The sequence below is a fragment of the Bubalus bubalis genome, chromosome 2, assembly GCF_019923935.1.
Source record: "Bubalus bubalis isolate 160015118507 breed Murrah chromosome 2, NDDB_SH_1, whole genome shotgun sequence".
Lineage (NCBI taxonomy): Eukaryota > Metazoa > Chordata > Mammalia > Artiodactyla > Bovidae > Bubalus > Bubalus bubalis.
Window position 1 is genome coordinate 131,082,090 of NC_059158.1, and position 21,740 is coordinate 131,103,829.

The following is a 21,740-nucleotide window of genomic DNA, read 5'->3' on the forward strand; positions in this document are numbered from 1 at the left end:
TGGACAGGGAGGCCTGGCGTGCTGTGATTCATGGGGTCGCAAAGAGTCAGACATGACTGAGCGACTGAACTGAACTGACTGAACTGAACACAGGCAATGCTATTATCCAACATGAACCTACATGTATTACAAAATAAAATATTAAACCTTTACAGTAATCACTGCCAGCTTTTATTAAATGCCTTTTTTGTCCCACTGTCATTATGTAGACATTGCCTCTTTAAAACTCTGGAATGTAATTGTTCTTGTATACATTTTACAGATAGGGAAACTGAGACTAAAATTTTCCACACCTGGCCAAAGACATTCTGTGAAGAGTTCACTTCTCGTCAGCATAAGACATGTTGAGTGTGGAATTTTGATTAAAGCTCTATAACCAATGAGCAACCCACTCCAGTACTCTTGCCTAGAAAATCCCATGGACAGAGGAACCTGGTGGGCTGCAGTCCATGGGGTTGCGAAGAGTCTGACGTGACTGAGCGACCTCACTTTCACTTTTCACTTTCCTGCATTGGAGAAGGAAATGGCAACCCACTCCAGTGTTCTTGCCTGGAGAATCCCAGGGACGGGGGAGCCTGGTGGGCTGCCATCTATGGCGTCGCACAGAGTGGGACATGACTGAAGCAACTTAGTAGCAGCTATAAACATTATCTAAATAAAGAGAATTAGAAATACTTTCCACTGTGTCAAACAGGCAGCTCTAGTAAAGACACCAGAAGTGGTTTAGGCTGGGAGAAACGGGGCAGAGCATCTGCATTGCACACCTCCAGGGGGCAGTCTTGAGTTGTGTTCAATCTGGATGGTAATCCCAACTGCACACACATTGCACGGACTGCTGGAAAGGTGCCCTGAGATTGCAGCAGAGATGAGGACTGTCAGATAAACAGCAGTGAAAACCCCACAGAAAAGACAGGAGAAGGCCAGGGTGTTTCCTTGGACAGGGATTTAAAATAAAGGTGACGTGTTCTTAAGCTCCCTACCTTTCTCTCTGAGAGGTGAAGAGAATATAATGCTATATATCATACAACATTCTTTTTGGTTGAGATGGGTAGAGTTCATTTAACCAGTGTCAAAATCCCTGTCGAGTTTTTAATTGCCTAATAAAGTGAATTCTCCAAACACTCCACTCTGTCTGAAAGCCTCAGACAAAGGTGATTCAAACAAGTCACAGGGTCTTTACCCAGCACCCTTTTTTCTAAGAATCTTTCCCAAACATAAGCCCACGGATTGGGGCAGTTGCCCTAAGGCAGGAGGAGGCCAGCAACTCTCCCCAGGCCACAAAGGCTCCGTGGCTCTGAGAGGCCTCATAGGATCCGCCAAGACTCCAAGGTAAGTCTGGCTCTATTTGGTCACCGTCCCGAACTGGGAAGCCCATCTTGTCACTCCTGGGCGCTTTTCAGCCCACACACAGGGTAATTCTCAAACACAACCTCTATCTCTTAGCTGAAGATAGAAACAGAAACTAGTTAGAAAAATGTGATTCTCACACAGGAAAGTCAGAGCACAGAAGAGTTCAGAAGTGGGCGGTGTATGTGTTTAAAAAAAAAAAAAAATGGGTGGGAACCCCATCAGCCAAGTCTGCAGAAAAAACTAAATGAAGTCTGCCTATCTCTGGCCGGAGCCCCTCCCCTCGGTCCGCGCCGAGGAGTGTGACACAGGTGCCGCTTCCTCCGGCTGCTGAGGGTCAGGAGCGGCCGATCGCGACCCTTGCCACGGTCCCCCTGGCCGTGCCCCGCACCGGTCAGCGATGAGCACTACGCTGCCGCTGACCACGACCCAGCAAGGTGAGTACCCGCCGGGGGAGGGGCGAGGGGGGGACGGGTACCGAGGGGGCGGGGGGGGGGCGAGCCCGAACTGTGGCCAAGGAACCCAGGGACTCTGGCTGCCGCCCGGCCTCCTGGTGGGCGAGGGACCCACACGACCGCGTCACCGAACATCGCGGGAACTCGGGCGTCGCAGCGCCCTGGGCATCGCGGGGTCGTTGTCCCCCGAGCCTGGTGCGCGGGCTCAGCGCGCCCCGGGCCTAGAGAGGCCACCTTCGTCCCCGCGGCCACCCGCTGGCTTTCTGTTTCTTTGTGTGGTGGTGGGGAAGTGCCTGTGGCCAGAACTTTTCCCCTGAGAGAATGAAGAGGGAGAGACAGATCGGTAAGCAGCGCAGAATGAAGAGGGAGAGACAGATCGGTAAGCAGCGCAGAGAGAAAGCACAAGTTGTTTTTGGGACTGCGCTGGCAGGAAGGTGGAGGCGAGTTCTGAGAAACTCGGAGTTAACTCTGCTAACTCCCGACTCCTCTCTTCTCCCAGGCGGGCGGGAACCAGCCACACGCAGATGTTGCAGGGATCGGCTCGGCTCGCCTTGACCGTTTGGGCGGTTGCAATTCTTTAGAGCCTGTTTTCTTTCTTTTTAAAACCGGCACATGTTTTCTTAAGGACAGGAAATCCCGCAGGGATTCTTTGTGATTTTCAAAAGCAATGTTCTGAAATGTTACTGGGCCTCCCCCAACATCACCCCCTCCCCCGCCATTGGGCTTTTGCAATAAACATTAAATTTTCATTTAAAAAACAAACAAGCAAACAGACCAAAAAAAAAAAAAAAAAACCAGCGTTGATCACTCCTCCCTACCCTGGCTAGGTCTGATTCTTAGAAACTGTCAGAGAGGAGACTGAGTCTATAAAGTAATACATTTAGTAGTTAACAGGGTCATGATTATGGGTACTGGAGACACACTCCATTTGTTTGTCTTTTTGAAAAAAAATGGTTGTGTGGCCTTAGGCAGCAAACTTGAGCCTGGGCGAGAGCCACTGGGTCTGTCTTTGTGCACCATGCGCCTCTCTGTGTACATGGCCATGTGTGTGCCCATGAGGTGCTCCGAGTTCCTCCCTGCTGGCTTTTGGACCATGTGTGCAACTTATTACAGGAACCTGAGGCCAACCAACCTCCCTTAGCTGCAGTTTCATCATCCTTTGTGGGAATAATAGGATAGTATGCCTGTTTGGATTGTGAGATTTGACACACGTCAGTGGCTCAGCATAGAGATGAACACATGTTAAGCGCTTAATAAATGTCCAGCATCTGTATCATACTGAGGATCCATGAGCTCCTGTGAGTTAGTGTTTACCTTTGTGTATGTGTCTGTGAGTGTGAGTCAGACACTAGTGAGTGTGTGTTTGTGTGAATCAGATACTATTTAGTGTGTATGTGTGTCTCGGGGCCAGTGTTGAGGGGACAGGGCACTGTGATTTTTCCAATTCAGGTACCAAGGAAGTGCGGGCCTACAATCCTTCCAGTCTGGAGAAGATGGGCATGCTCAGGGAGCCTTGCCCTCCCCCAACCCATCCACTCACCCTGCCCCTCTACAGTGGTTCTCCAGGATTCAGGTTTCAGACCTTGACCCTTGACCAATGACTGCAAACACTTCTCTTCCAGAACTGATGGAGATGCAGCCCTTACTTGCATACCATTCCAGATTACCCTTAGGATTTACTTTCTGGCAGGATCTCTGCCGTGGGAGAACCATGGAGCTCTATTTCTCACCACCGCTGCTAACTCAGGCAGGATGTGTCTATATCCTTCCTGTCTCAGTTTACATCACTACCCCACCCCCAGAGCCAGATATTACAACCGAGAGGACCTGCTGCTCCCTCCCAGCCAGGCCCCCCCTACCCAACTGGGTGCATAAACCCAAAGGCCACAATTATTGCGGAGGAGTTATGTGCAGAAATCAATCGCCTTGCCCTTGATGGAGAGGATCAGGCTCAGTGAGGAGATGGCCAGGTCTGGCAGCTTTATATAGAATGCGCTACCTCTGGCAAAAGCAGGGAGGATTGTGTTCAGTGCCAAATGACATTCCATCAGAGCTGTTGCTCAACCCCTCCAGATATCCGTGGCTTTTGGAGTCACATGGCTTTGGCACAGCCAGCAACTGGACCTTCCAAGGGTGCCAAGAGTTGGCCAGTTATTTCTGGGGACTTGCAGTGCCTCCAGGGAAATAGGAATGTGGGGTAAGAGGTGTCCTGTGCTTGCAGTGGGAGCTCACCAGCCCATCTACCATGGGGAGAGAGAGGCCCTTCACCAGCAAGGAGAAGCTGGCAACTCAAGTCAGTTTGCCTCTTTGAGTGGCAGGTATATAGTCCATCAAATACCCTTCTGAGACCCCAACCTAAACACCTTCCAAAGGGTGAGCAAACACAACACCTAAGCACAAGCCCTTAGGCACTCTTAAGCACAAGCTACAAACAAAACAAGAAAATTTAAACAATGTTTGAAGAGTTTATAATAGAAAAGGATAGTTTCTTCCCACCTCCAGGGCAGGGACTTTATAGATTTATGAGAAACTTTCTAGAAGTATTGTATGTCTCTACAATTGCTTTTTCATTTACAAAATGAAACATGTATTCTACTTCATCTTTTTTTTTTTCTTCATAAGACCATATTTTGCAGAGTATACTTTATCACCATATACAGATCCATCCTTCTTGGGGCTGCATAGTATGAATATGAATGGGTTATTTAACCAATTCCTCCAAAAATGGACATTTGGGTTGTGTACAGTCTTGATTTCTTTTTTTAACCAGACACAGTGCTGCCATGACAACCCTTGTAAGTAGGGTTTCATTTGCATATGTTTATGTACATTTAGGATACTTTCCCTCAGAATTTAATTTGGACAAAAAGTATATACATGTGAAATATTTTTAGATACTGAAAAATGCCCTTCAAAAGGTCACATGAATTTCTAACACTTTCCGACAGCCAATGAAAATGGTGTTTCCCCACATCCTCACTCACACTGTGTGGTTTTTATCTTGGCCAATCTGATGTGTAACCCATGTTGTCACTTTTAAATGTGCCTCTGTAATTACACGTGCTTTTGCACTTCTGTAAGGTACTGTGTTTCTTTTGCTGAGAAGTACCTTGTATGGCCTTTGCCCACTTCCTAGCAGGTTCCCTACCCACAGTGAGGAAATATGCCCCAGAAGTTAAATGAAGTGCGCTGTCTCTCATGGTGAGTGAGAGGGTGGACCTGAGCCCCACAAGTGCTGTGCTGGGGAGTCAGACTTGATTGGATACCATCCCCAACACTTACTGACTTTGAGGAGATATAGGAGACCTCGGAGCTTCAGTTTTCTCATCTGTCACTGGGAATCACAACAGCTACTTCTTGGGAATCGTGTGATGAACGAGAGAATAAGGGCCTGGCGCTGTGCCCAGTGATGTGGTATTGGCAGATGTTGTTGTTAACAGAATTTAGCAAACCTGGCCTGCAGGTGCTAATCATCTCCAGTCTCCCTAGCAGAGAGCAGCTGAGTTTGCTTTTGATAATGTAACAGAAGCAATGTCAGTACCTATATGCCTAGGCCCATGGTCCAGCCTTGCCTGGGTCATTCCTCCACTGCCTGGCCTCACAGGCATATTCTTCCCTGCTTTGCAGATGAAACACTGGAGGCTGGAGAATGATGATCCTCAGGGCTTCCTGGTCCCCAGGGTACAGCCAGGCTGTGGACACAGGCTAGGAGACCCCATAGCCAACAGAGGCTAACCTGAGTGCAGCATTAGGTGCATGGGGGCCTGCTGCCCATGTGTGCCAGGCAGGGCCTTTTGCCTCCCACAGGCAATGAGAACCGTGCCCAGGAAACCAGGGCTGTGCCTTTGCACAGATGCTTAAAACCTGCCAACCACACCATAGCTTTTCATCCAGGCCTGTGGTCCAACCTCAGTCCACCACTGCTTACCATCACCCCTTCTGTGTGGTCAGGCCTGACCCACACTGGGCCAGCTGCTGCCCTCCACAGCCAGCGTGGGACATTCCCTAGTGTCCTTCCTCCTGCCTGGACCGCCCTGTCCCTCCAGCTACACCCTTACACCTGCCTGCTTCAGGCCTCCAGGCTCTCTGGGTACTGCCCCCGATACACACACCTATACCTGCTGGTCAGTTAAGGCCTCCCTGGGAACCTCCTGACATTAGAAAACCACTCACTGGGGCCCTGAGGACACTTTGCAGCCTGAGGAATTTCTGGGTCTGTCACATTTCCAGGAATTCTGACTTCTAAGAAGCTCTGTGACCCCAACTGCCCCCTACCACTTGGTGCCTAGCTCAGGAAAGTGCTCAGCCAGCAACTCAGACACGAACAGGTGACTACACAGACCACCCAGGGGCCAACACGCCTGGGCCCATGTCCATTCAAAGGTCCAAAAACACCTTTTAAAATCATCTGCTCAATAGGTCCTAATCTAAAACTTGGGCATCAGTAAATAATACATTGCAGCGGACAGAAAGTCAAACCCAAACCAATTCTAAGAACATGCTAATGGGCCCCGGGCATCACCACAAAACTCTTCTACTCTGCATTCACTGATTGGTATTTCATTTTCGCTTCCTCTGCTCCCCCACCTGCCCTCCCCATCTTTGCTCAGGGTTTCCTTCAGAGCATTACATAATCTGAACTTCTGTGGAAACACCACTTCCTGCCCTTAGTCGTTATAAACTTTAATTTGGGTACATCCTTCCAGAACAAATGTTAGTGTGCAAAATCTTAGCCGAGGGCAGATATTGTCAAGTGTCGGTTCTTTCTCTCAGGCCAGCGGGAGCATGAGCTCAAGACGCTGGGCTCCTTCACAGCTGAACCTTGCACAACTCCCCTCACCCTCTCTCCGGCCACTGGAGAGCCTGTGTGCTGGTTCCCTGTGGTCAAAGACAGCCACTGGCCTGTCTCGCCTTGTGATCTGTATCAGAGCATCACTGGCTGCCCACCTTCCTGCTCTGAAGTCCTGCCCATCCTCTTGGCCCAACATCTTTTCCAGCTCTCATTCATGACTCTTTAGGATTGATAAATTGCTCAAGACTCAAGTGTGGAGAAGGAAATGGCAACCTACTCCAATATTCTTGCCTGGAGAATCCCACGGACAGAGGAGCCTGACAGGCTACAGTCCATGGGGTCACAAGAGTCAGACATGACCTAGCAGCTAAACCAGTGTGGATAACTCTGTGAGTTAAAAACCCTAAGGGTAGAGGCCCAGTCATTGAGAGCCCCACCCCACCCCCGCACACACAATATGGTGAGATCCACTATCTGGAGTTTGACCAGGTGACCGCAGTAAATATCAGAGAAAAGTCATCTTGAGTTTCCAGCAGGAAGGAGGGGATAAGTGCACTTGTTCTTAACAAGGTCTGGCCTCAGGGAAACTTAACCAGAGCCTGATCTGATGTGATACTGTCAGAGTCTAACTTACCTGTTGCTGCTGCTAAGTCGCTTCAGTCGTGTCCGACTCTGTGCGACCCCATAGACGGCAGCCCACCAGGCTCCTCCATCCCTGAGGTTCTCCAGGCAAGAACACTGGAGTGGGTTGCCATTTCCTTCTCCAATGCATGAAAGTGAAAAGTGAAAGTGAAGTCCCTCAGTCGTGTCCAACTCCTAGTGACCCCATGGAGTGCAGCCTACCAGGCTCCTCCGCCCATGGGATTTTTCAGGCAAGAGTACTGGAGTGGGGTGCCATTGCCTTCTCCCTAACTGACCTAGAGGAAGGGAAATTCCCACCTCCAGCCCATGCTAGCCTTCCGTGCCCACCTGCAAGGAGAGAAAAACACTGAGGGACACTTGTGAAATTCACAGTCCAGAGAGACAGGCTCACTAAAGGATAGACCTCATTAGACCATAGGGTGCTCCCCTTTCCCTACCCTTCACCACCCCATCCCAATAGGTCATTTTACCCAATATATCACATCTGGCTGCCAAGAAAAATTACAAGACATACAAGAAGACAAAACACACAATTTGAAGATACAGAGCCAGCACCAGAACCAGACGTGAGAGATGTGGGAATTACCACACTGGAAATTTAAAATGACTGTGATGAGTAACTCTGTATGACACTTTTATTATAGTCTGTCTTGTATCTGCCACACCTCCCTTCTCTTATTGCCAAAGCATTGTGGCTGGTATACTCTCTGCTGCTCAGTGGACGCACCTGTGACCCTTGCTGGGTCCCTGAGGAAAGGAGCCTTGAATTGGAGGCCTTTGGGAGGAACATCAGAGAAGGCAATGGAACCCCACTCCAGTACTTTTGCCTAGACAATCCCATGGACAGAGGAGCCTGGTGGGCTGCAGTCCATGGGGTTGAGAAGAGTCGGACATGATTGAGCGACTTCACTTTCACTTTTCACTTTCATGCATTGGAGAAGGAAATGGCAACCCACTCCAGTGTTCTTGCCTCGAGAATCCCAGGGACGGGGAAGCCTGGTGGGCTGCTGTCTATGGGGTCACACAGAGTCGGACACGACTGAAGCGACTTAGCAGCAGCAGCAGCAGGGAGGAACATGCTCTGGACAAGGATGCCCCATCATCTCACTGCACACATAATGTAGGTATTTTATCTCCACTGTAATGGACTGACTGGCACGTCACTTGCAGGGAGCACAGGCTGGGACCCCCACCCCCCTTCTCCTTCATACAATGCACACTTTTATGAGAGTTCAAGTATGCACCTACCAGCTGACCCTGGGCCCCGGCACATCCCCCTTGAACCCTGGAATGGAGAGTCTTCTTGTTTTATTTGTAGCTGTGGATACGTATTTCAGCCATGTCTTACAGTGAAGGGGATTGTGGTTTGCCAGATCAAAACTAGATAAATCGTCCTGCTTATCTGCCTTTTGTGCTGGGTTCCTATCTGTGACCTCTGTGTTCACTGGACACCAAAGTCTCCGGCTGTGGAAAGTCCTTTCTCTTGGGATGCTCACCATACACACAGCCTTTAGCAAGTAGGGAGTTCAAGCTCAGGTCCCTCTATTATACCTTGTGAAGCCATTTAGTGCAAATACACTTGGCTTCAATTGTCTAGTGACAAGGAGGTTAGAAGACCAGCTTTAGAGTTCAGGCTTTGGGTTTGAATGTGGATCGGCTCTGACTTGACCGTGGCCTTGAACATAGTGCTGGCCCCTTTGTTCTCAGCTCGTGGGTAAAAGTCCTGATATAAAGCCTGGTCTGCATTTATCACTGTCCCTGCCTGAGTGCTTTATGGTGTCCTCAGTGAGTTCTGGCTCACTCTCCACTGTATGGCTCCTCTCCCTGTTTGCTCATTGGCCACTGAAAATAATACCAAAGACAGGAGGCAAAGTCTACCCTGGTCCTAGGGCTCCAGATGAAGCCCTCGGACCTAGCACAGAAGTCAATTTTGCAATAGCTCTGAGATACTGTGCCCTTCTGTGCTAGGACAGCTTCCTCCAAGGGGTCTGTTCTTTCAGTATTTATCACAGAGTGGGTGAGGTAGGGCAGACAGCATGTGTTCTCTCCCACCAGCTGTGTGACTTTGAACCAACCTTTTACCCTCTGCAGCTTAGTCTTCTTAGCTAGCATCTGAGGAGAACAACCCTTGCTCCCTCAGCTTCACTGCCTGCTTAACAATAAGAGTCTTGGCTGTCTTGAGGAAGAGTAGGCTCCTTAAAATCATACATGAACGAATGGATAGAGGGATGGATGGAAGAGATGGGTGGGTGTATGGAGGGAGAGGGATGGATGGATGGGTGGGTGGAGGGATGGGGAGATGTGAAGGGCCAACCAGTGTAAACAAGTCTGATCTGCACAGAGAGTGCTGTTGGTCCCATATTCACTTGCATCTTCCCTGTCCTGTGTTAGCCCTGCCCCTCACTGGCCCACAATGGCCTCTAGCTCAGCCCGATGCCTTGCCCCTCCCAGCCCTCCTTGTGCACCCCAACCTGCGTGCACATGGGGCTCCTTCCCTCCCACCTTGGGCGGGTGCAGAGCTGGTGTCCCCTCTCTCCTGGGTGGGCCCCCTTCTCACCACTTCCGGCCTCCAACCCACACTTGAACTCCTGCGAGGAAGCTGGGCCCCTGGGAGTGACTTGTCATTTGAATAACTTTCCTTCAGCTTCTGCCAAAGTTCTCAATTTAGTGAATTCAGTTCTGCTTTGGCTGAAAATCCCGAGTTGTCTTTTTTTTTTTTTTTAATTTGTACAATTTCTTTTTTCCCTCTTTTCCACAAATTCTATAAACTGTCCTGACCAACTGTCTCCCTGAGTCAGAGCATAAAAAATTGGCTGCACTCTGCTTAAGTTATCTCATTTCACCCTCTAGCAGCCCTACGGTGATTATTTTATCTCCATTTTGCATGTGATGATATAGAAACTCAAGAGGCAACGTGAGTTGCCGAGAGCCACCAACCACTCGCTCATGCACAGCAGGTGTTTCTACGAGGGACTCAGCCAGGGCTGCCTCACACATTAGGCACAGCACTTTGAGCTTTTAGAGAACCACAGAAAAAGGTGTTTCTTTTGCAATCAAAAGGGGAAAATGAACTTTTAAGACTAAACCTTGTATTTGTCTTTATATCAATGTCCCTCTAAAATATGATTGTTAATATGGAGGGTGGGGAGAAAGGACCCAGGAAGACAGAGCACCTAGGCCCACACAGGCCACCTGGTTCAGCCCATCCAGGCCCCAGGGCCTGGCGCCCACTGGTCCCTGCCCAGTGCCCACAGCCCTGACCCTCCTCTGCAGGGCTTCCATGTCAAATCCTCCCACTCTCCCACTCTCCAGCAGTCCTGCCCACCCCAACAAAGGCAGAGCTCCTGGGCTGCTGCCGTGGCTCCCCCATGCCTGCTCTTTGCCTCTACCCTGGGAGATTGCCAGAATCAAAAGCAAATGCTTGAGGATACCCAGAATACTCCATTTAAAAAAAAAAAAAAAACTTTGACGGCGCAAAAAAATTTATTTCCTCAATCACGGATCGAACCCGTGCCCCCTGCAGTGAAAACCCGGCGTCTTAACCACTGGACTGTCAGGGAAGTCCTATCTCTGTATCTCCATCTCTGTATTTCTCTTATCCTCTTGCCTTTTTCAGCCATGAAATTAGGCTGTTGTTCTTCATGTCAAAGTTTAAAAGTTTTGTCCTGTTTCACTGTGAAAAGAAGCAATTCGTGGTCATTGTAAAATTATACATAAAAAATCAAGAAGGGTGTGGGAAGAGTCTCTCTAAGCAGAGGTGACTTTCAGATACCTATGGGATAGCCAGGTGACAGGAGGAAGGCAGTTCATAAAGAGACCGGGCAGAGATACAGATGGAGGACCTCAGTGTAAGGAGTCCACCCAGTGAGGGGCCAAGGGGTGCAGCCACGAAAAGCCTGCTGGACCCATACTGATCACTGTGGATGGTGGATCTCAGCACAGGTGCAGAGGCAGGGTGGGGAGTGCAGTTGGTCACGCCCAGGGGGGATACACAGTGTACCCTGTTCAACCGGAAGATGTTACCCAGATGTTGTTTTTCAGTTGCTCAGTCGTGTCCGACTCTTTGTGACCCCATAGACTACAGCATGTCAGGCTTCCCTGTCCTTCACCATCTCCCCAGATGTAGATTTTATTAATTCCAGCTTAGAAACATGGAAACTGAGGTTCAAACAGGGCCTCACTGGGAATCACTGGAGCTGTCTGGCCGCCAGCCTGGTGTATCCATCTGCCTCCGGGATGTGGCAGATGGCATTCTGGGAGGGGCTGCCCATGACCCTGGCAGTCCAGTGGTCTGCTCGTCTCCATATGTCCCTGAGTTTACTCTCCTGCCTTGGAAGGAAAGGCCTTTCTTTATCCACCCCACATGGGGCCAGTTGTGCTGGTTTTGCCCTCCTCAGTGAGCCCCCACCTGGCAGCCGAGCAGCTGCTGATGAAATGTTCCTTGTGCCCTGTGAGGGCTGGGCTGTGATGGTTGTACCAGCTGAGGCCAACCCACACACAGGTCCTACTCTTCCTCAGGGAGGCAGTGGGCAGCTGCCTCTCAGGGTCACTGCAAGGGCACCCAGAGAGAATAATGCCCCCACCAATTCCTGGCCAATTCCTGGAATGCCTCCACCACAGACCCACCCCTGCGTTGGCAGAGTTGTCTTTTGTTGAAATATCACCAGCCGTGGGACCATTCCAGCACTACATATTCTTCTTTGCTGCTACTGCTCTAGGTACTCTCAAATCTATTTCCTTTCTTCATTCAGGAGTCACTACTTTTTGTTTATCCATTCTGTATATAGAAGCCTACATATGCTTACCTCAACTTCCCACTCCTGAACTATTGATATTGAACTATATTCAATATCTTATGGTAAACTAGAATGAAAAAGAATATTTTAAAAGGGATGCATATATAACTTTGCTATACCAGCTGTAATTAACACAACATTTTAATCAACTATACTTCAATTTAAAAAAATAAAGAAAAAAAAGGAGGCACTACTTGCCTTCCCTGGTAGGTGAATAAAGTGAAGCTCAGAAATGTTAGGAGGGTTACACAAGCAGATGTAGTATGTGGAGCAAGGTGGTGTGTGTGTGTGTGTGTGTGTGTGTGTGTGTGTGTGTGTCTCTGATTCCCTTGGGAATACACTGTTTTTGCCACAGAAATTCACTCATCAGGTTCTTAAGTGGGGACAGGATGATGTAATGACTTTGAGGAGCTGATGCTGGGACTATAGAGTCACCAAAAGGAATGAAGGCCATCCATCCCTGAATCTCCAAAAGCAATGGCTTCCCACCTAGGGTCCCCAACCCCCCAAAATACACACATTAAAAAATAATGTCACAGCTACAAATCTCCATTGCAATTATTTTCAGGAGAAATGACATTTCTACAAAATAAATGGTGAGATGAAGTCTGGAAATATGAAAGAGATAAAAAGCCCATCTGTGTAGTGGAGCTGGGTGGCCTGGCAACTCCACTCCAGGACCCCCTTGTGATTGTCACTCTCAAGTCATGGCTGGACACCAGGGGCTTCAGTAACCCAGTTTTCAGTCTCCTGGCTGCTGCATCAGAATGGCCACCTGAGGTCTCATTACTATTTGTCGTCATTGATGAAGTTTGGGGGCTTTTGGAGGGTCCTTCCATATTAGACATTTTCATCACATAAAATACTCTCACTGTGGTTAAATTGAGGAGGGCATGGCAACTCACTCCAGTAAACTTGCCTGGAGAATCCCATGGACAGAGGAGCCTGGCAGGCTGCAGTCTGGGGTCACAAAGAATCGGACACGACTGAAGCGACTTGGCATGCATGAACATACATGGTTAAATTATTTGCCTACAGCCAGACTGCAGCATACACCCAGCTGTCCATCACTTTGCCAATTAATCCACAAGAAAGGTTCTTCGAGTCTCTGTGAAGAAATCTTAAAAGTTAGAAACTATTGGGTCGGCCAAAAATTTCATTCAGGTTTTTAAACCCAAATGAACTTTTTGGCCAATGCAATAGATAGATGATTCCATTAGGGAAGCAATTTATCCACAAATGTTTACTAACGACCATGTAAGCCCCTGGTTCATCAACAGAAACTCGAAGACTTCTGTGTATCCACCCTGCCCTAGGGATGCAGGAGGAGATAAAAAAAAGTCTAGACAAGATCCCTGTCCTCAGAGCATTGTTGGACTTCTTGGTGCAGCAGAACACACATCATGACAGGAATAAAAAGCATCCAAACCCCTTACTGAGAAATTTCTTAGCAACTGAATTCAGGTTCCAGATTGAATTGCCTGTGTCTTCTTCTGATTCTTCATAGCTAAATAGATATCTAGCAATTTAAAGACCAACTTAACTTCTCAAATATAAATTGCTATCTAAAATTAGTTAACATTGATAGCTAATATTAAATTATGATGTATTTCTCCTTAACTTGGCTTAGGTTTATCTTGTTGGATTAAGCCTTTGTCCTTGAAGAACTTGTCAACGCACAGCCTAAAAGTTGAGAATTATGTTTTATTTGGTGGATAAATCTGAGGACTTAAACCCAAGATGCAACCTCTTAGATAGCTCTGAAAGACTGCTCCAAAGAGGCAAAGGAAAAGCCAGGATATATAGAAGTTTTTGCAACGAAAGACCAAGTAGTTGGAACATCAAATAATCAAAAGATTACTGTTTGTCAAAGAAAACTAGACATCTTAAGTTAATGAATTCAGTACTTTTCTGTGTCTGGGAAGATGCAATAATCTAGGTTCACTGAATTAATTTCTTTGATATGCACCTTAGCTATGTGGGGCCAGTAGCCTGTGCTTTCTCATCTGGGTCTCAGAGGGGTGGCTGCAGAGCAGAGAGCTGAATGGCAGATATCCTGCTTCCATCCTAAGTTCCCTCGGGGCTTACTATCTGAGTGACTCTGATGAGATGGCTTGATGGCTGCAACATCCTTTGCTTACTGATGTGGCAGGCAATATTTTAGTTCACAGACCAATGTTCATTGTTGAGAATATTCTAACTCAGGGAATGACTGAAGTTAAGTTGAAAGAATGTTAAAATACAGAAAATAGTGCAAGTGTGTGGGGTACCTGCTGTGAGCGTGGATGATCTGATGTGTCACACGAGCTGAGCAAATGTTGGTTCAAAGTATTCTTTTCTTGTCACCGTCCTTCTCTGTGAGATGGGTCTGTGGATGGTGCCTCCTTCCTCTGGATGAAGGACAGGCTGGGAGCAGCAGGGCTGTGATTTGAACCCAGGTGCTCCAACCCCAAGGCCATCTTTTCAGCCCTGCTCAGTATCACCATTTGTATGTGTAGACACTGGAGAGTTTCAAAAGAGAACAAAATTCTCTTTCACAGGAGTGAAAGAAGGTTGGTTCCAATGGGCTTTTTAACTACGCTTATTTATATCAGGCATTGGTCGCTACTCCTAGGTCATTTCCTATTTAAGATTCTTGGAGCTTCTGAAAAGATCTTCTGGAACATGCTATTTTTAAAGAACTCATTCGAGTGAAATGACATTTGTCACTCACTGAAAAGGCACATAATGCTACAGAAAGTCAGAATACAGCTTTGAAGACATTGCAGTCAAAGACATGAAATCTATGGTTTTCCTCCAAAGTTCAGACACCCTGTGAGACTGTGTTTCTGGGCTGTTTATTTCCTTAGGCTTTAGTCTCTGGCCAACTTTTCACTGTCCTCTGTTCCTTTGGTAAAAGCCACAGGGTCACACCGCCCAGAGGCACAATTATCTGGGTTCCTGCCCTCATTGCCCTGGGGCTCTAGAAACAGAGGCCTGACTGTCTACGCAGATAAACGCAGATAAAAGGTTGACCGCTCACTGCCCTGCTTTCTGCCTGGGGTCTCCAAGGTTCTCCTTTGAGCTCCCTTGAGTGGGGCCCTCCTCTAAGAAGAAATGAACAGAGGACGGTCATTCTCCTCTGCCTTGGTTCCTGACATCTCCTGAGCCAACCAGCTCCACTCAGGAAGCCTTGTACAAATGCTTCCCAGACCTCCTCAGGCCTCCCTGGAGCAAGCCCTTGGTGTAGCCAGGCTGTGACCACTTGAATAAGCAATTTGTTCTGGTCTGGAAACTGACATCTCAGGACTCAAGATTCCCGGGAAGGTCCCTCTGTGATGAGGCCTCTCTAATCAGTGCAATTGGCCAGGGGAGCTGCACAGACTCCAGTCAGAGAGGGCAGGCCATAGCCTTCACTGCAGAGATGGCCTTGAACCTGTGCAAGGTTTAAATCAGAGGTGGGACCTGCCACTCTCATACCATGTCATCAGCCCGTTTTAACCCCACCAATAACCAGTGTAGGTGAACTTGAGTTGGTGACTCACCCTCTCTGGCCTCCAGGGCCCCGGTGCCTGCATCCTGTCATACTCATGGAGTGTTCAGGGCACAGTGAGCCATGGGTGCAGCCAAACTCTGCAATCTGTGCAAAGTGGCCACAGCAGTGGATGGTGTCCTGTGTTCTTATAGCTGATGATCTTTCAGCTTGCACCTCTCACTGCCCTGCTTTCTGCCTGGGGCCTCTCTATGGTTCTCCTTGCTCCTTTGAGCAGGGCCCTCCCCAAGAAAAAATGAGCAGAGGGTGGCCATTTGAAAGGCTGCAAACATGTCAGACCTGGGTTCAAGATGCAGCTTAGCCACTCAAGGCTCCATCCTCTTGGGCACCTTAAATGAGATGTAGGAAAGGCCCAGGCCTACCACTGAGCTACCACAATGCAAATATTAGCATGAGGGGGAAGAGAGAGGCTCAGTGACACAGAGACTTAAGCCAAGGGTTTGCAGACTAAGGCCCATAGGATGCCTCTTTTTACAAATAAAGTTTTATTGGAATGGGCTTCTTTGGTAGCTCAGCTGGTAAAGAATCTGCCTGCAATGCAGGAGACCCCGTTTCAATTCCTGGATTGGGAAGATCCCCTGGAGAAGGGAAAGGCTACCCACTCTAGTATTCTGTCCTGGAGAATTCCATGGACTGTATAGTTCATGGGTCACAAAGAGTTGGACACAACTGAGCGACTTTCACTTTCACTTTATTGGAATACAGCTGCACCCATTCGTTTGTATAAACAAACTTCCTTCAAGGGACAACAGCAGAGTTGTAGCAGAGACCACATGGTGTACAGACTATTTAGTGTGTGGCCCTTCGTCAAAAAAAGTTTCCCAATTGCTGTCTTAAACCAACAAGAGCATCTCCAGTGGCTCGAATTCTAACCCTGGAGCCCACCTGGCCCCACTGCACTTCTCTCTGGGGGAAGCCGTAGCCTCATGGATGGATGAAAAGCCACAGAAGAAAGACGGGCAGCCGAGGCTAGGGACCAGGTAGCAGCCAGGGAGGCCCATCAGGCCAGGCCTGGATTACTGGGTGAAGATTGAATGACTCATTCCCGTGACCTGATCCACCCAAGCTGCCAAGGGAAGCTTGTCCATCTTGTGGCTTTTACCTTCTTTTGCCTTCTTGTCACCTGTCCACCCCTGCCCCCATAAACATAGGCAGCTGGGGCTCTCCTATTGCCTTGCACAAAATCCTCACCCCAATTGGGCAGGTATAGGAAAAAGAGCGAAACATCAGACAAGCTGTGCCTGAACCAGCCAGCTCTCCCATCTCGTTCAGAAAACAGGGCTTCTCAGAAGGGCCCAAGCAGGCATTGGGCTAGGAGCATTGTCCTGAACCTGGTTTTGTTTTTCTTTTTTTAACTTTTTATTTTATATTGGCATATGGTTAATTAGCAATGATATGTTAGTTTCAGGTGTACAGCAGAGTGATTCAGTTATACACCTATCTGTTCTTTTTCAAATTCTTTTCCCATTTAGGTTGTTACATAATATTGACCAGAGTTCCTGTGCTATATAGTAGGTCCCTGTTGGTTGTCCATTTTAAATGAAACAATGTGTACATGTCAATTCCACACTTCTAGTCTATCCCTCCTGCTAACCCTTCCCCTCTGATAACCATAAGTTGGTTCTCAAAGTCTGTGAGTCTGTTTCTGCTTTGTAAATAAGTTCCTTTGTATCATTTTTTTTTAATTCCACATTTAAGCAATATCATATGCTAGTTCTCTTTCTCTTACTTCAGTATGGCGCTCTCTAGATCCATCCATGTTGCTACAAATGGCATCATTTCATTCTTTTAATGGCTGATTAATATTCCATTGTACATAAGTACCACATTTTCTTTACCCAACTTAGTGACATCTTTCTCCATCTCAGGAGGTTATTATCCCTCTTTTCAGATTGGATATGTTGACTCAGAGGAAAAAGTATGTCCACATTTCACCAGTTATGAGATAGTGGACCCTGAGATCAACAACAGATTCCCTGAGTCTACGCTCCTACTCTGCCTCTGCCACCGGCATCAGCAAGCTTTTTAGCCCAGCCCATGAGTGTGTTTTGAGCACCCACTGTGTGTCAGGCCCTGGGGATTTGACAGTGCACAAACCAACAGTCATCCAAAAAGAGAGCTTACATTTCAGTGGTGATGGACACAAGACCCGCAGGTAGAGTACTCAATAAGTCAGACGACGCTAAGTGTGGGGAGGAAGATCAAGCCAGAAAAGGAGAGAGGCCCAAGGGATAAGAGGTGGTGCCATTCTAAAGAGAGTGGGCAGAGAATCTTCACTGGGGAAGTTGATATTTGAGAAAGACCTAAAGGAAGCCAGGGAGCCAAACATGGGATTGAATATCTGAGAGGAGACACAAGAGGCAGAGCACAGCACATGCAGAGGTCCTGCAGTAGGACCAGGCTTGGCCTGATCGAGGAACCGATAGGAGGCAGTGCAGCGGGGAGAGGAGTGGGAAGCCGTGACTAGATGAAGTCAGACAGGTAAGGCAGCAGAGGGCCAATGGGACTGTCTCCCAGCACCCGTTGTAGCAGCTGGAATTCTACCACCTTCCTGAATTTTCCCTGCCAGAAGTTTTCTCATCCCGAGTGAGGAGCCCCTCAGCATCTCTGCTAAGGCTCTAGCAAGGTTCTGAGTCAGCCGTTACACGTACTGGGGGCTGAGAAGGAGAGAAGAGGATGGCAGAGAACTCCTAAGTGATGCCTGAGATGCAGTGGTGACGGAGGCCTTCACCAGGCACCCCATTTGTGTTTATGTGTGTGTGCTCAGTCATGTCTGATTCTTTTGAGACCCCACGGACTATACCCCACCAGGTTCCTCTGTCCATGGGATTTCCCAGGCAAGAGTACTGGAGTTGGTTGCCATTTGTTCTCAGATGTCCTGGAAGATGCCTTAGTTGCAGGCCCACATGTATGCGTGAGCGCATGCACACACACACACACACACACACACACACACATATGCACAGAGGTTGGCTTTCAGAGCCTCTCTGAAATTACTAGTTGCATCTTCTGGGTGGAGTTTTTCTTCAGGGCCATGCTGAGCTCTACAGGAAATGAATATGGGTATGAGGTTCCTGGCACCTGCCCTCACAGGCACTCAGGACTCTCGGGGACCAGCTAGGAGTGTTACAATGTGGGACAGAACCCCATGCAGGGCCAGAGAGGGGGACATTGCCATCTCCCTCCCAGCTCTGGGTCCACGTAAGCCCTGGGGGAAGAGTCCAGCAGAAGGCACAGAGCAGTCCCCAGGGCTGCAGGGTCTGGCCCAGCAGGGGTGGAGAAGAGAATCAGGAAAGGATGTGGACAAGGGTGCTCTCAGGCCCAAGACTCCTGGGGTCCAAGCTGCCACCTGCCTGGAAAAGGTGGTCCCCACAACACCCTCAGCCTAACCCAGAAGCTTCACACAGAAGACACAACCATCAATTCCAGCGAGGCTTCTGAAACCTGACCTCTGCCTGTGTGCACATGTGTGCTTGAGTCCCTGGTGTAGTGAAAGAGCAGCCTAGAAACACAGGCTCCATCTCGCTGATATCAGAAGGGTGATGAGACCAGTGTGGGCACCTGCAGCTCAGCTTAGAAGCCAGGATTCTACCACTTGAGTCTCTCTGCACCCCCATGTGAGAGGCACAAATTAATGCAACTGCTCACGGAGGCAAGTCCCACTAGCAGCCAGGTTCATTAGGCGGGGACAGAGGTTGAGGTTTCATCTGCTTTTTGTTTACACACTGTTGTGTTTAATCTGCTAAGCTGCCCCGGAAACCATCCGGTTAAGTGATGGGGGCCAATTAAATATGGCTCAGGAGCTCATCCTGGCTGCCTTCTGCCCTCAGATAATATCATCCCTGCACGCAAATCCAGGTGCTCTTCAAGTGACTGGCTTCTCATCTCCACGGGGACAGGCATGCTAGGCTTCGGGTCACCTGAGCACCCTTTGTACTTGGAACCTCTCGCATATACCAATGCATGGACATGTTTCTCATCTTGCCTGGTCCTCCCTGCAGCCTGGGACAGGCCAGAGGGTGTGAAGGGAGGGTCAGCCTCCCCTGAGATCTCTCTAAGCCAAGGGGCCAGGCAGGCTGTCCATGTGCCCACCAGGGAGGGGAGTGCTCTTAGACACCACTTAAATGAAGGGTCTGGGGTCCTCACAAAACTCAGTACCCTGAGTGTTCCTGGAAAAGGGACAAATGACTGTACCAAGGCCACACCAATAGCAAATAGAAGAGCCAACCCCACAGTCCAGCTGCCACTCAATTCCATAATGTCTGCACACCACAGGCTCACCTACTGGCAGGCGGTATCCTCCTCCACGCTGCTGAGTGCTTTTTGTGCTATGAACCTAGGGGACATTTTTCACTCAGCCATTAACAGTATAAAATAATACCATTTGCAGCAACATGGATGGACCGAGAGATTATCACACTAACTGAAGTAAGACAAAGACAATTACCATATGATATTGCTTATATGTGGAATCTAAAAAAAAAGATATAAATGAATTTATTTACAAAACAAAAATAGACCCACAGACAGAAAACAAACATATGGTTACCAAATGGGAAAAGAAGGAGGGATAAATTAGAAGTTGGGGATTAATATAAGATTAATATATACACACTGCTTACGTGTATGCTAAGTCACTTCAGTCATGTCTGATTCTTTGCGACTGTTCCCCACAGGCTCCTCTGTCCATGGAATTCTCCAGGCACAAATACTGGAGTGGGCTGCCATGCCCTCCTCCAGGGGATCTTCCCAAACCACGGAACGAACTGATGTGTCTTATGTCGCCTGCATTGGCAGGCAAGTTCTTTACCGCTAGTGCCACCTAGGAAGCTCGTATATGCGTGTGTGTGTGTGTGTGTGTGTGTACACACATACACACATTTATATATGTAACTGAATCACTGTTCATATACCTGAAACTAACACAGCATTGTAAATCAACTAGTCCTCAATAAAAAATTAAAATCTAAGAGGATGAATGCTTCACGCTTGAACCTGGTTTGCATCCCCAACACTTGGAGAAGGAAATGGCAACCCACTCCCGTATTCTTGCCTGGAGAATCCCATGGACAGAGGAGCCTAGCAGGTTACAGTCCATGGGGTCACAAGGGTTGGACATGACTTAGTGACTAAGCCACCAAACCACCACCACTGAGACACACACACACACACACACACACCACAGGAGACATCGCCGGCAGCACTATCAGGGAGCCATCCTCTTTGCTTTCAGCTTAGGTCCCGCTGGCTTCTGAGTGGGGTTGCCTGTGCCTGTGAATCTGCCTTGCACCAGCATCTGGCGTATAGCCTGACTGTGTCTGCATGCAAAGGCGTTCTATTTCCCCCGGGTTTTTTTTCTTCCCTTCCTTTATTCACGCGAATCTGCCTTGCACCAGCATCAGGCATACAGCCTGACTGTGTCTGCATGCAAAGGCGTTCTATTTCTCCCGGGTTTTTTTTCTTCCCTTCCTTTATTCACGCTGATGGAAATGGCTCCTTCACCCAGGTCTGCCTCTGATAAGCTCCAGACGGTTTCAAGAAAGCAGAGCGGAGCCTCTTATCAGACAGCAGCAGTGGATCTGGTGCCAGCACTGGGCGGGCCTGGTGCTGATAAAATGGGCCAGGGCCCAGCTCACCAGCTGCTTTCTCAACCTGCCCTCAGGGCCTGCCTGACCCATCAGAAGTGGGGGTTGCCAGACCCAGGAAGCTTCTTTACTTTCTTAGGCACTAGAGCTGACTCCCGGTGACCACAGGCAACAGGACCTGATAGGAAGCCACTGGGGACAGAGGTTTGGCCATGAGGCTGATGGGACAAAGGACCCCAGGAGGCTCTGACAGGACAGTGGGAGCTGGCTCCTCCCAGGGGCATATCGGGATCAAGTATGTGGTTTGAGCCCTTCCCTGCTAGGCCCTACTGTTCCTAGTCCTGGATAAGACACCCCAAGGCTGGGGAAGGGGAGGTGTTAAGGCGTTTGGTCTAATGTGGCGTGATCACATTTGAAGTAGGTTTGCCAGACCCAAAAGCTCAGGCTGTCTGCCCCATTCCTGGGAGCTCTGGTTTGAAGGAGATCAAAGAGCTCATCCCCCGACCCCACCGCCCCACACACACCCCATTTGAAGACAGAAATTCTACTTTCAAACATTAACGTCTTTTCCTTTAAGCTTGGGTCAATGTT

General features: G+C 48.7%; 1 protein-coding gene across 2 annotated transcripts in view; it reads left to right on the forward strand.

Annotated features, from left to right (window-relative positions):
- The first annotated feature begins 1,546 nt into the window (after positions 1 to 1,546).
- The window catches only part of GYPC (glycophorin C (Gerbich blood group)), a 48,723-nt gene continuing 28,529 nt past the window's right edge, over positions 1,547 to 21,740 (forward strand). The window contains exon 1 of one of the 2 annotated variants that reach the window (XM_025277605.3): positions 1,547 to 1,784. In XM_025277605.3, coding sequence (XP_025133390.1) covers positions 1,748 to 1,784 — 37 coding nt within the window. In that variant the 5' untranslated portion in view covers positions 1,547 to 1,747. The remainder of the gene's footprint in view (positions 1,785 to 21,740) is intronic. The other variant, XM_025277598.3, reaches the window with a different exon arrangement.